Source organism: Hipposideros armiger, unplaced genomic scaffold, assembly GCF_001890085.2.
Source record: "Hipposideros armiger isolate ML-2016 unplaced genomic scaffold, ASM189008v1 scaffold_110, whole genome shotgun sequence".
NCBI lineage: Eukaryota > Metazoa > Chordata > Mammalia > Chiroptera > Hipposideridae > Hipposideros > Hipposideros armiger.
This window is the reverse complement of record NW_017731460.1, coordinates 138,268-152,993: the sequence shown is the minus strand read 5'-3', so window position 1 is coordinate 152,993 and position 14,726 is coordinate 138,268. Positions and strand designations below refer to the sequence as shown.

The 14,726-nt window shown below is 50.5% G+C and overlaps 1 protein-coding gene across 2 annotated transcripts in view; it reads left to right on the top strand.

The window, feature by feature from the left end:
* Positions 1 to 14,726, top strand: part of IGDCC4 (immunoglobulin superfamily DCC subclass member 4) — a 48,673-nt gene that overhangs the window by 829 nt on the left and 33,118 nt on the right. For both annotated transcript variants that reach the window (XM_019647365.1, XM_019647364.1), the window contains exons 2-3: positions 9,829 to 10,179; positions 10,940 to 11,081. In XM_019647365.1, coding sequence (XP_019502910.1) covers positions 9,829 to 10,179; positions 10,940 to 11,081 — 493 coding nt within the window. The remainder of the gene's footprint in view (positions 1 to 9,828; positions 10,180 to 10,939; positions 11,082 to 14,726) is intronic.

Below are 14,726 nucleotides of genomic sequence, written 5' to 3'. Positions count from 1 at the left end.
CGTGGCGGGAGCGGATGCGGTGTGTCGCTGCGCCCGCTCCCGGGGCTGCGCGGGGCTGCGGGGCTGGCGTGTGTCCCGGGTCCGGAGCGAGTGCGGGGGTCGTGGGGCGCGGGCTGCACGTCCTTGTCCCTGTGATGCTCGCGCTTGGGGGTCCGCGAACTGCAGCCGGGGGCGTCTGCGGCTCTTACTTGTCCGCAGGGGGTGTGTGTCCCTGGTCTGCGGGGTGGGGATTGAGTGTGTGCGCGCGCGTGCGGGGGACGGGGAGGGGGCTTCTGCGGGCGTACGTGTCCGCAGTGCGTGCCTCGGTCGCGGCGTAGCATCGCTGGGCCGTGGCTGCGGTGTTGGCGGCTTGCGCGCGGCGGGCTCTGCCTTGCCCGCGCGTGTCTCGGGGTTGAGAGAGTGTGTGAAAGAGGAGGGCTGTGGGAGTGTGCATCTGCACCTCCATTTGTGTCGAGACTGTGTGTAATTGTGTTTATGGGATTGAGCTGATATTTGGCCTTGGTTTTGGGGGAGTGTCCTTGCCCATGGTCGGGGGACAGAGCAGGAAATTTCGGATTGACTGGGGTTAGTGGTGGTAAAACACTCAACTTTGCCCAGTAGGTGTGGTCCCTGGGGCTGTTGTGTGTGTGAGGGAGTGTTACTCCCCAAACCCATGGCCCGGAGTGGGCTGTGGGAGGAGGCAGGAAACCAGTTGCTTTCGTGGACGTATCCAACACTCGTTCTCGGGATGGGACGCGTGTCACTCCTGCCCCACCCCCCCAGGGACAGACCAGGAAAGCGTGTACGAGGTCCGCAAGGCCTCCTCCAAACCCCCTCCACACCTCAGTGCGGGGTGGGGAGAAAAGTCAGAGTTGTCCACACTGGAGAAAGGGTTGGGAATGGGGAGACGGAGTCCCGAGTCTCTATGCTTAGGGCTCCTTCTTGCGCCCCCAACCCTCAAGCTTTCTGTCTTGTGTGCGTTTGGAGGTGGCCCATGGGAAAGGTAAGTGGGCTGAGGAGGGGATGGGCTGCCCGCTTTGTTCGCCCAGTTCGTGCCGTCTCTGCGGAGAGGAGAGCTGAGGATGTGTCCGGGGCGAGTCGGGGAGGGACTTGGAGGTGGGGGTGGGGAGGGGGATTTCTCTCCAGCTGCTGCGGCTTTCCAGAGAGACTCAGCCAGGCCACGTGGGAGGGAGCAGGGATGGCGGGAGGGGGGGCGGGGGGGAGGAGCCTTCGCCTGCCAGCCCCAAGCCCATCTCCAGAAAAACCCAAACAGCGGGTGGGAAAGTGCGGGGAACTGTTAGGACCCCTTCTCTTTCTACAGAGACACGCCCCTTTGTAGCCTGACTGCGGACCTGGCAGGAGGCCACCTGGGGGCAGGGTCTAGGCGGCTCGCCCAGGGGTATGCGGGGGCCCAAGGTTGTCAGGTGAAGAGGGTGGGGATGTGCCTGATAGGCGCCTGTCCTCTGTAGCCCAGGGGATTTGGGAATAGTTGTGCCCACCATCTTCCGCTTTTCCAAAAACTCCAGGAACAGGCTCAGGGTCACCCAACAAAGCGGGAACAGGGTTGGGAAGTGCACTGGAGTATTATGAATACTGGTGGGGCCTCCCGCAAGGGGCTCAGTTTGCCTGGGAGACCTGGCCTCTGTCTGCTCTGGAGTGCACAAAGCAGGCGCAGAGGCAGCTGGGGCTCCCTTGGAGGCAGTGTGCTTGGCTAAAGCAACTACTCTACGGGCCCTCAGTCCCAAACCCTTTGCTGTGCAAAGCTCAGCAGGCCTAGGAACACTCTTATAGAGCTCTGACTAGCCACCTTGATCTGACCGAGGCCTTTCATTCATTCGTTCATTCATTCATTCATTCAACAAATATTTATTGAGTGCCCCCCCCACCTGCCCCCCATTTTTGGCTAGCACGTCCCTGGTGCCTGGAATATAGTAAATAAGGAGGCAGACCTGGTTGCTAGTGCAAAGCTTCCAGTCTGGTAGGGGAAGACTGACAGCTACTCTGGAAAGGTCAAGGCAAGCCTTCCTTCAGGAAATGATGAATAACAGAGCTCAGTGCAGAGCCCAAGTTCTCCCTGTAGAAAGATAGTGATGAGGGGGAAAGTTTTCCAGAGAGAACAGCGTGTGCAAACACTCAGAGGTAACTTAGTTTAGACCATTGAATAAAGCCAAATTTGACTGGAGTTTAGAGCACAAGGAGAGTGGGGCAGGTTGGAGAGGGATGGGACAGGGGCCATGGAATGTCAAGGAAGAAGGGGGGTTGGGCAGGGACCCAGCTCATGAAGGTTTCTGAGGCCCCTTGAGCCCTTGGTGGGTTTTCAGATCAGCTTTGCATCAGCTCACTCCAGCCAGTGTGGAGAATCAGTTGGGCAGGGCTGAGGCAGGAAGCTCCAGCTTCTTGGGAGGCTGTTGTATCCAAAAGAGAGGATGGTGGCAACTAGAATAGTGGCATTTGGGGTGGCCAGAGGAGCTGGATTCTAGAGATATTTAGGAAGTAGGATGAGTAGGACTTGAGGATAGATTGAGTTTGTAAGGGGCGAGGGAGAGGGAAGTCACACAAAATCGTAGACACTTCAGCAACCTCAACATGGCAGGACGAAGGGCTGGTGTTGGGGACAGGACAGCGACCGCCTCTCATCCTCCAACACTTCTCTTGAGTCAGGGATTGGGAACTGGGGAGACATTTGAGAGGAATGGGACTCTTGTCTGGGATACTGGAATGTTGAGTGGGCAGTTTTCACAGCATTCAAGAAGTGGGGCTCTCCCCTCCACCCAATCAGAACTTGGGGGGTGGGGAAGCCAGAGGTCAGAAATAGGAGACTTTTAAGAACATGAAAACGGCTTTCTCCTCACCCCAAAACTGACCCCTCCCATCCCTTTCTTAGCCTGAAGGCTCAGAGGCCAACCTCAGGCAGTTAGGGCGTTGGGGTGGTCCTTTCAGACCCAGGTCAAACATAGTTTCTCTTAATAGTGAATCTTATCCAGAAGTTATCTGAACCTTCAGTGATTCTGAATGTACTTTCATGGCCCAGTTAATCACACATTATATATAGATTAGCATTTCCTTTTCTCCTGAAGCTACGGACCTCTTTCAAGTTAAGCAATCTCACAATTAGAGCATCATCGAATGTCAGAACTAAAGGGAACTTAGAAATAATTTTAGCATGAACCCATTTTGCAGGTGAGAAAACTGAGCAACTTCATAGTTACATGGATAAGGACTGAGTTGGGGCTGGAACCAGTCTCCTGGCTCTTGGAGCAGACACTTCCCCAGGATTTGTACCCAAGTTCAGTCGCTCTGCACCCCCTCTGCTTCACATGAGAAGTTATCAACTTCAGGCTTGGCCTCCCCTCAGTTAGTGCCTCTGGTCTCTGGAATCCACCCTACTCTACCCATCCCTATCCACTACCTCCTGTTCAGCCTCCAGTGTTTCTGAGGTACAGCAACCAGACTTGACACTGAATTCCAGATGCAGAACAGATGTCATTGCCAGGCCTGCCTGGGGGCTCCCAGCTCCCTGGGATGGGGGAGAGAGGAGTAAGAGCAGCTCTAATAGGCGAGGACCCCAGCCCCAGCCTGGTCAGAGGTGAGTGATGGGAGCTGCAGGGGGAGGAAAACCAGAGACAGGATGATCTGGGCCTGACAGAGAGAGAAATGGAATCTGTCTTCTGGGCTGCTGGGCTGCCAGCTACTACTGCCTCACTGCTGAGGCTGAGGCTGAGGCTGAGGCTGAGGCATCCTTTGGATTTGAGGGGCTGTGGGGTCATTGGGGTCAGGGAAGCAGAGGCTCATCAAGCCCTCTCTCAGGTGGAAGCTGGTACAGAGCCAAGATTTCTGGATGGTTAGATAAGGGACTCGTTACCTTGTTACATAGTTTGGAGGACAGAGCTCTGGCAAGTGAGTGGAGCATAGAGGGAGACAAAGGTGGGCACAGAAGGATGATATTGTTAATCATACTAGCCATACAGTAGAACAGTGAGGTAGTGACTGTTACTGTTTAGTCCTGGTAGTCCCAATAGTAGTCCTGCTAATGTTTAAGTACAGAGTTTCAGTGTGAGTTTGCTGTTCTGTCTCTGTGCTTTTTAAGCACTTTGTTAGGTGCCTACTAGATGCTACATTGTATGCTAGACAGGTTCCACTATTATTCACATCGTCCCCAACCCTGAAAGGAGTTCCTATAATTTTTTACAGATAAGGAAATTGAGGCTTGGAAAAGCATGAGGGGCTCTGTGTTGTATCATTTTGAGTGTATTTCCGCTCATCTGTTGTGCATGCGTCTGTTCAATTTATTGAGCACCTACTATGTGACAGGCACTGTTTTAAGTATTAGGGATTTAGAAAGCTGACTAGGACATAATTCTAGACTTGGTGCCTAGAAGGGGAGAAAAGCAAATAAAAAATCTAGAATGATAACTGCAGTGACCTAGGTGCCCAGGGTCCTATAGGGTAGAAAAAGGAGAGACATCTAAATCAGACCCCGGATGGCACAGCTATTGATGGGAGAGGGAGCAGCATGAGCAATGCATGGAACAACAATGTGCTTTCAGAAAACGAAGTGGTTTGACCTGGTGGAGACAGAGGGTCACAGGGAACAGGAGGTAGGCAGTTGAGTGTGGTTTTGCTGTCAAGTCGGCTGAAGTGGATAGCTCTGGTTTTCCCTGTGTCTCAGGCAACCATCCCAAGCTCTCCTTCCAGCTGTTAGTAGGAGGGGCTTAATGTGTAGTAAGGGAGGTGGTCAAGGCAGGGGAGCCAGAGCGAGGAGGGAGGTTTCTGGAAAAAATGGATTTGTGTCTCCTGGGAAAGAAAGTGGTGATGGTGTCATGGAGAATTACCCCTAGACTGAAAACAAATTATAAATCTGTTGGGCCCTGAAATTCAGAAATGACAAGGCATTGATGTTTGTGGCAAGTTCTTGGCTTATTTAAGGAGGCATCTCAGCTTTATTCCCCTCCCCCCACCTGCCTCTTTCCTGAGAATTCACTGAAAAATGGAACCCTGGCTCTGGTCAGGCCCCACTAATTTCATGAAACAGCATTGAGCTGGCCCTGGGGCTCAGCAGCGAATCTCTTTTCTGTCTGGGCTCTAATTGGCCTCCTAAAATCTAATTTATCCTGTAAGTGGGTAAAATAATCTGTCAGGAAAAAAAAGAGACTGAGAGATGGCATAGAAACTCTGTGTCTCTGGCAGAGTCTCACCTTCCACAGAAGGAAGGACTGTGGAAGAGGGAGGCCCCCTCAAGGCAGAAAGCTGGCGGGCAGCAAGTGTCCACTGTGTGTCTACCCCAGTCCTGAGAGGGACAGCTGTGAAATGCTCATGGGAGGGGCTTTGGGGGTCAGCCATGGCAGTGGGCTGGGGGGGTTGCAGGAAAGAGGTGGCCACAAAGCCACTGGACAAACAAGGCCCACTCACCAAAGCATCACTTTTACGAAAAGATTTGGTGGTGTAGGAACCACATTTGTATTAAAACAAACATTGTTGTTTAATGGAGCAGAATGCAAAATGTGCCAGAGTTTTAAAATAAAGCCATTTCAGGCAGTCGGCAAGCCTCCTAAGTACGCTGTCCTCTGCCGATGGGAGAATTTTGGTGAAAATGAGAAATGGGGAGACTCTTCATTTTAAGACTGTGGAAACTGAGGCTGAAAGAAGGAAAGTCGTGGACCCAAGGTCATATAAGACATGATGACCTCAGGACTCCGACTCCAGGTCAAGGCTTCCCTACCACTTCCCATCGTCCATGTGTCGGTGTGAAGGAAGATGGATTGCAAAGTGGCTATGTGATGTGAGACTCAGAAAAAACTTCACCTGAGGAAGGCAGGGGCAGCTTTCTGGAGGGCTGGTGCCCAAGCTGAGCCTCTGTGTGCTAGGCATAGAAGTTGGCTTGGGCACTGAGGCAGAGAGAAACCTCTTATTCATAAGCAGCTGTCTCCCAGAGAGCTAAGACCCTCCTTTTGGGCCTCGGTTTCCCCATTTATAAAGTGAGGAGTCTCAGGCTTCACAGATATTTCCACCCACATGCACCAGCTTGGGCTCTAGGCATAGCCCTGTACTCTCTGAGAGGTCCCTGGTTCACTCTGCATGTACATCCCTTGGTTTCCCACTTCTGCCTTGTTGGGTGCTGGGCTCCTCAGAGGTGGAGGAAGCCAGACATCTGCTGATCCATGAATATTCAGAAGGGAATCGGAGCCTCCTCTGGCCTCCCCAGCCAGCCACCCGGCCCCTCTGGCTGCAGTCCTGCCCTCCAGAGCCCAGGCTGCTGACATACCCAGCAGCTGCTCGGTCCCCAACTGTTCACATTGTTTGTTCAGCGCGGCAGGGGATTTTCCAAGCTTCAGACATGCTTTGGGGGGTGGGGAGGCTGCCAGAGGGCTCAGGGATTCGTGTCATGTGGGGCTTTTCTCCCCCTGAAACTCAAACCAACTGCTCAGCGGCTGCAATAGGGCAATTGGAAGCCACTGGGCTGAGAGCCCGGGCTTGCCTGAGTTTGAATCCTAGAATCTAGAGCCTCAGAGATAGAAGGGACTAGATGTTAAGAACAGAAATTAGCATTTGTACAGCTCCTTACACTGGCTTTAAAGAATGAGCTCCCATTCCTTAATTGATGCCCACTAGGCTCTGGGCTGGAGCCCTGACATACAAGGTCTGACAATTAAATTTGCAAACTTGTTGCAACAATGTTGCTAACCTTTTTTTAATATCAGAGGGATTATTCATTATGAATTTTTACCAATTGGACAAACAGTTAACCAAGGTTACTATTTGGAAATGCTGAAAAGGCTGCTTGAAAAAGTTAGACAACCTGAGCTTTTGGCCAACAATTCATGGCTTTTGCATCACGACAATGCACCAGCTCACACGGCACTGTCTGTGAGGGGAGGGAGTTTTTAGCCAGTAAATAACTGTATTGGAACACCCTCCCTACTCACCTGATCTGGCCCCCAATGACTTCTTTTTTTCTTTCCCATTTATTTATTTTTTTTTTAAATGACTTCTTTCTTTACCTGAAGATAAAGGAAATATTGAAAGGAAGACATTTGATGACATCGAAGATAATACAACAGCTCTGATGGCCATTCCAGAAAAAAAGTTTCAAAATTGCTTTGAAGGGTGGACTAGGCGCTGGCGTCAGTGCATAGCTTCCCAAGGGGAGTACTTCAAAGGTGATCATAGTGATATTTAGCAATGAGGTATATAGCACTTTTTCTAGGATGCGTTCGTGAACTTAATTGTCAGACCTTCGTACATCCATCTTTTTTCATCTTCACAGGCCTGGTAGTATCATCTTTATTTTACAGATGTGAAAACTGAGGCCCAGAGAGATTGAGTGGCTTGTCATACAGCTGATAGGTGAAAGAGCAAGATTAGAACCTTGATCTTCTGTGCCAAAGTCAAATGCTCTTTCCACCACAGCAAATGGCCTCTGACGATATGAATGCCAATTCGGTTTCCCCAATTAGAATGGAAACTGGGTGAGAGCAAGAGCTGCCTTCTCCTCTCAGCACCCACTGGAACTGCTGATCCCAGCTGTGTAGCTGGAGGTGCCAGTGGAGGCTTTCCGATGCATTAAGAAAGGCAGATGCCTGGTTCAGACCCCATCTGTCTGTCCACCATTCACACTGCAGCATCAGAGCCCTGGCTTCTGCCTTGGCCTCCTTGTCTCAGCTAGTCAGGATTTCTCTTCTCCCCTCAGTCTTGTTCTTTTGTGAGGGTGGTGGAAAGAGAGCCTGGGGACAGATTCTAAGTGTGGGCATATATGTATCCAGCTTTCAGCGAGTGTGGCCGAGACTGGGGTGCATATGTTCAGGTGTGGAAGGTGGTGTCTACAATTTGTGTGTCTAAATGATGTTCTGTATTTCTTCAGCAATAGGTATGTCCAGTTCATTCCTAAAATCATAGAATCTCAGACATCACCTGCTATACTTGAGTAAGCTAAGGGCGAGAAGGAGAAGTAACTGGCCCAAGGCGACACAGCAAGACTGTGACAGAGCCAGGTCTAGAACTGAGGATCCCTGATCCCTAGGCATTGTTCTTTCTGCATGCCCCACGTGGCTCTGTCAGCCCAGACCTGCCTTGTAATAAGCATGGGCCATTGTCCCTGGTTCACTGTCAGACATGTCATTCTGCTTTGAAGGAAGAAGTCAAGCCAAGGGATAAGAAGGGACCTGGGGTCACTGAGCTTTTTTTATGGGTCAGAGAGGCAGCAGGTCAACCTTCTGGGAGACACAACTGGGAGACCCAACCATTTCTCTATGAATAATGGTTCCTGGGTGCTGCTGAAATGTTGGTTAAAATAATAAACATTGGCCTTCGTGTGTGGTTTTTTTTTTTTTTAAGATTTTTATTGGGGAATTGAGGGGATTGGAACAGTGCTGGGGAATTGGGGGAAGGGGAACAGACAAGTTGCTGTCCTTTTTTGTTCTTCAGTCTAGTTGGTGGAGGACGTTGTTTCACTGGCCCAAGTTGGCACCATCATTGCGCTCTTCCCGGGCGAGGCACATCAGTCGCTGGCTTCTGGACAGCTGCTCACTGCGGCTGCTGGCCGCTCATGTTGGCTGCTGGCTACACACGGTAGCCCATGGCAACCCACTGCCACAGGGGCTGCAGCCTACGGCGACTCACGGCAGCCCAGCTCCAGGTTGAGCTGTTGTTCAGCATCTTAGCTGTGGAGGGCAGTGTCACTGGCCCTCATATGTGGGATCCGAACTGGGGCCCTCTGACATCCCAAGCCAGCTCTTAACCAACGCGCCACTCAGCCCGGCCCAGCCCGGCCTTCGTGTGTTTTTGTTTAAACCCTGGGATGGTATTTCCTTCCTCCATTGTTCCCCTACTCTTCCCTTTGTGGCAAGGGCAGTGCTGGAGCTGCAGGATCTGCTGGGGCGTCTGGAGAGAAAAGATGCCTGGCTTGGTCAGGAGACCAGGCTCTGGCTGGCTGCGTGGTCTTGGGGAAACGAACTGCAGGAAGGAGTGCTTAGCTTCTCCAGCCACTGGGGCAGACGCGGGTAGGGTTGTAGTGGTCAAGATGATCTGTAAGGTTCCAGGGGAGGGAATGACGTCACTGAGCCCCAATTCTGTGCCAGGTCAGGTACTGGGCTGGACTCCTTTCCCACGCACCATCTCATTCAATGCTCACAATAGACCCATAAGGAAGGAATCACTGTGTCTTTTTTTATTGAGATACAATTCACACATTATGAAATTCACCATTTAAAGTGTACAAGTCAGTGGTTTTTAGCATATTCCCAAGGTTGTGCAATCATCACCACTATCTAATCCTAGAATATTTTCATCATCCCAAAAAGAAACCTCATAACCCTTAACCATCCCTCCTCATTCTTCCCTCTCCCCAGTCCCTGGCAACCATTCATCTACTTTCTGTCTCTATGGATTTGCCTTTTCCGGACATTTCACAGACATGAGATCATACAATATGTGGCATTTTGTGACTGGCTTCTTTCACTTAACATAACGTTTTCAAGGTTCCTCCACGTTGTAGCATGTGTCAGTTCTTCGCTCCTTTCGATGGCCGAGTAGTGTATTTATCCATTCATCAGGTGATGGGCGTTTGTATTGTTTTCCACATTTTGCCTATTATGAATTATACTGCTAAGCACTGTGTATTTTAGCGGATGAGGATGCTGAGCAGCTGGGGAAGATGGGCACGGAGAAGTACTGCAATTTGCCCAAGATCACAGTTAATAAAGGGACATAGCCAGGATCCAGACTCAGGTCTTTTCCGTGAGACCTCTTTCTCCACAATTTGCCCCAGCCCCTGGGTGGGTGATTCAGGAGCTGGGGGATGGGGGAGGCGGGAGGACACACACCGATGGCCCTGGTACCCCTTCCTCTATGCAGGGGAGCTGCCGTTGCCCCAGGAGTCAACCGTGGAGCTGAGCTGTGGAAGGGGGCCACTGCAAGTGATCCTGGGCCCAGAGCAGGCCGCCGTACTGGACTGTAGTCTAGGGGCTGCTGCTGTTGGACCCCCTACCAGCGTCACGTGGAGCAAAGATGGAGGTGCCCTGCTGGAGCATGACCACCTGCGCCTGCTACCCAATGGCTCCCTGTGGCTGTCCCAGCCGCTCGCATCTGATGGCAGTGACGAGGGAGCCCCTGGGGCCTCAGATGTCATTGAGGGCAGCTATTCCTGCCTGGCTCATGGCCCCCTTGGAGTGCTAGCCAGCCAGGCTGCAGTGGTCAAGCTCGCCAGTAAGTGCTGGCATCTGGGGGCTGAGCTGAGACCCAGGAGGCCTGGGGTGCGGGAAGTGGGATCCTGGTTAGTTACCTGCACAAAGGCCTATCTCTTGAGCCCACTCCCCCTTTCCTTGCCCCTCATCCTACTTAGTAGGTCTCTCCCTGGTATTGTCTGCCTCACTGCTCATTAGCCCTTCTCCATTCCTCTGTTCTTCCTCCTTTTCTTTCCCTTTGAGTTTGAGAGTCTAAAGTTGTGCTCTCCTCCAGGAAGCCTGCCAGCGATGCTTTTAAGAGTGGCAGGGGCACAAAGGTGCTTCCCCAGGGAGCTTCCCACCCCACAGTAGGTGGAGTGTGTGGAGTCAAGCCCTATTGTCCAGCCCACCCCTTGAGAAGCTCTCAGGAGGCACAAATCACTGTGAAATAATTTTAAGGTCAGAAAAAATGTGCATCATATTGTAGTCTGACCATGATGCTGAGGTCAGGGTGGGTGACTTTGGAATTCATTCTGCCCATAGCATCTAACATCTGACCAGTAATCACTACTTCTTATCCTCTGGTGGCCTCTCTCCAACTGTCTCCATTTGTCTGAATTTGCTTTGCTTGTGTTTCTATCACCTCCCCTCCCCTCCCCTCCCCTCCCTTCCCTTCCCTTCCTTCTCTCTCTCTCTCTCTCTCTCTCTCTCTCTCTCTGCCTCTCACTGTCTGTGCTTGGTGTGGCCTCTCTTTCCCCTGCCGTCTCCTACCCCTGCCTGTGTGTCACTGTGCTCATCCCCAGCACTCTCAGGCTTCTCTCTGCACCCTGAGTCTCAGACAGTGGAGGAGAATGGGACAGCTCGATTTGAGTGCCACATTGAAGGGCTGCCAGCACCCGTCATTACTTGGGAGAAGGACCAGGTGACAGTGCCTGAGGAGCCTCGGTGAGTGCCCTGTAGGGGAGTGGAGAGTGGGTTGCAGTGGGCAGGCCAAGGAGGGTTTGGGGATTCTTAGATTCAGGATTACTCCATTTGCTCAAACTGACTTAGAAGCCAACCATTGCCTGACTCTCAGCTCACTTCGGGTCCCTAAGAGAAGTTGGGCAGGAAGTTTTTGCGCCCTGGGAGGAAAGCCACCCTCCCAAGCTGTGGAGCTTGGGTAGGGAGTAGTGTTAGAGTCCTTCAGAGCATCTCTAGTCCAACCATTTGCTTTATTGAGAGGAGCTGTGTTTTATCCAGGGCCACACTATGAGTCATTGGCAAAATGTTTATTGTTCGTTCAGGGCTCCGAGGCTGCTGGAAAGGTATTTCTTTTGCAAGGTCCTTCTGGAGTTTTACTCTGGATTCGTAACTTCTCTTCCTCTCTCAGTTCCATCCAGTGGGGTGTGGCATCCGATAAGTGGGTTGTGGAAGTCCTTCCTGTTTCACTCTCCTCTCTCCCCGTGAAGGCAGCGGGCAGATGGAGCAATGCCAGGGAACAGTTTCTAAGGCAGAAGAGAAGCAGAAGCTAGACCCAGGACCTGACCCCTCATGTGGCCTCCTGGGTAGACCCAGATGTACCTACAGCATGACCAGGAAGCACAAGGCTCATTTGCATGTGTGGTCTCTGAGCCGGTCTCATGACTTGGTTGTCACCCCATGGATTCTTACATCTTTGGAAATGTGGCTCCACTGGCCTTTCCCAGCCGCCCTACAGTCCTCTCTCTATATCTCTCTAGCTGTAATTAACAGCTCATTCTCTTCTGGTGGAGGTGGAGTACCTTAGGCTCAGAACACTGGTTTCCAGATCTCCCTACCCTGGGAGTATCCTGTCTTGAGTATGTTGAGTTGTCCAAGCTCCTCTGACTTTTGCCTATGTTTAGGTAGGAGTGAAAGTATAGGAGAAACTTACAGGTAGAAAAGCTGCAGGACGCATCCCTGTCACAGTTGAGAGGAAGGAAGAAGGGCGAGGGGTCAAGATATAAGCGACTATTGACTTCGGTGATCAGTTAGCCCCATTTGTCTTCAGCACGTCTCTCAGTTTCATTCTCCCCATCTATAAAATTAAAGGGGGTAGTGGGAGATGAAAGGGTTGGATTAGATTATGGTTTTCCAAAGCGTGTGTGTGTGTGTGTGTGTGTGTGTGTGTGTGTGTGTGTGTTTTGAACATTAGTCCCTAAAGATGCTCTTTGGGGAAAAAAAGGTATTCTGTAGTCAAAGAAGGTCAGATTTATACATCACTGCCTATAAATCTCCCTCTTGGGGCGACAAGGCCCTGAGAAGTCCTGTACGGAAAACCTGTTTAGCTTGTTTAACCAAACACTTCCTAGACTCATCTGCCCAGAGCGCCTCTTGCAGCATCCCCTGAACGTACATTCCAGGGAGTGGACCATGGGATTGCTGACCCTGCCTTCCTAGCACTGACACTTTAAGTTCTATGCCTTCCAAATGTGGGGCTTCTCAATGCTGCTTGGTGGGTGCTTCCTGGGAGTCGCTGGCCAAGAACCACGTGAGAGCCTACTTCTGGCAAAGAGCAGAAAAACCTCCCCGTGTTGAAAGTCACAATAGGCACCACTTAATGAGAACTCTGTTTTCTCTTTATCACTCCCGTCATCCTTCAAGGTAGGTGTTTCTTATTTTTCATATTGTCCTCTTTTAGTTTACATTTCTAGATGATGCATTTTTCAAATTCACATAAATAAAAAAGAACAGAAATTACTCATCCTGTCACCCATGGAAAGCCACTGTTAGTTTTGATGTCTGTCCTCTGATCTTTTCCCCCTACCTATTTATAAATATTCTCTTCAAAAACTTGGATTATATTGTACATACTTTTTCGTTTAATCACTTTTTCTTCCAAAACAAAAATGGGGTTATATTGCAACTTTTACTTTTTTTCATGTAACACATAACGAACATCCTTCCAGGTCTGTACACCTGGTGATGAGCAGATATTATGATCTGGATTGTTAAATGAGGGAGCTGAAGATCAGAGACAGAAGTCCTTGGCCCAGGTCACACAGCTAGTACCGAGAGTGTTGGACACCAGAACCCTGGCGTGGATGACACACAAGCCTCTCGTGATTTGGTGGTTGGGGTGGGGCAGCCACAGCGTCTGAAGAAGTTCCTGCTGCAGGTGGGCTTAGAAATCGGGTGGTCCAACTGTGGCTCAGGGCAGAGAGGTTACTTCCCCGAGGTTTCTCAGCCAACAGTAGGGTTCAGACCTCGCCTCCCAACATCTAGTTCAGGCGCCACTCCATGAAGCCACAGGCCTCTCCCAGGAGTCTGGAGCTGTCAGTTCCTGAGCCCTGGGAGTGTTTGCCCCCAAGTCCTCTGAAAAGTGATCCTCGTCTATAAATAAGCTGGGCTCACATGTCCCAGCACATTGTGTGGAGGGAATAAAGAAATGTCTAAAACAGCAACTTGATTATGCCCAAGGTATGTATTTTTACACATGCCCAGATATAGTACATGTACAAATATGCTATTCATAAACTCAGCCCAGTGGTTTGAAGGAGACCATATGCCTTGGTGTAGGGTGTGCACATGTGCAGTTAATAAACACACTCTGTCAGGGTATCTGTGCATATTTTTGAAACTGATGGTGAAGACCAGACCCTAAGGCAATTCCCTGGTACTTACACTAATTTCTAATGATAGGGGATAATTTTTCTTCCATGGGAAACAGGCATCAATGAAAGCAATGTTTCCCAAATCCCAGGCATTCACAAACCCCCTTTATAATTTTGGCCATCCCTAGACCAGTTATACAATCACTTAATACATTTATTTACATCAACTCTCTCTTTTGTAACTTAACACATACTAAAAAGGAACGTTATCTCACTCCAGTAAAATGGAAAACCAGCAGTGCTTACCATAAATAGAAGGTGGCCATACAAATAAATTCATAACCGCTGGAATCAGAAACGTGTGCCTGGATCCACTTGAAACTCATTTTGTTGTCACCATTCACTCACACTTTAAAAACACGGTCCTAACGGGATGAAACACCGTGGGATCCCTAGTCCAGTCCTCTGCCCTACACATCTCCCAGTGTCGTGTCCATCGCATCTGCCAACCTGGTGTGACCTTCAGCTAGTGTCCCTTTTCTCTGGGGGGGGGATCTCTGAAGGGCTTAGGGTAGGGGCTTCTTGACCCACAGGAAGTTCAGAGCAGCTATGTCATTTCTCCTGTGTGCTTGAATCCCTGGGTCCAAGTGGCCTTTTTGGGGGGTGGCGGCAGCAGGCTCAAGCTCAGGCTTGAAAAGAGAATGATGCCTTCCTTTTGGATAGAGGTTGCCTTTCATTCATAAGTAGTAGTTTGTTTTATTTGAAATTTGAATTAATTTTTAAATGATAAAATGTACTAACTTAAAGGGAAAAAAGATACCAACTGAATGCAGACAGCTATTACCATTTTGAGTGTTGCCGCTTCTTGGGGAATTGGTGGGATGGGAACAGTGCTGGGGAATTGGGGGAAGGGAAACAGACAAGTTGCTGTCATTTTTTGGTTCTTCAGTCTAGTTGTGGAGGACGTCGCTTCACTGGCCCAAGTTGGCACCATCATTGCGCTCTTCCCGGGCGAGGCAGATCAGTCGCCAGCTTCTGG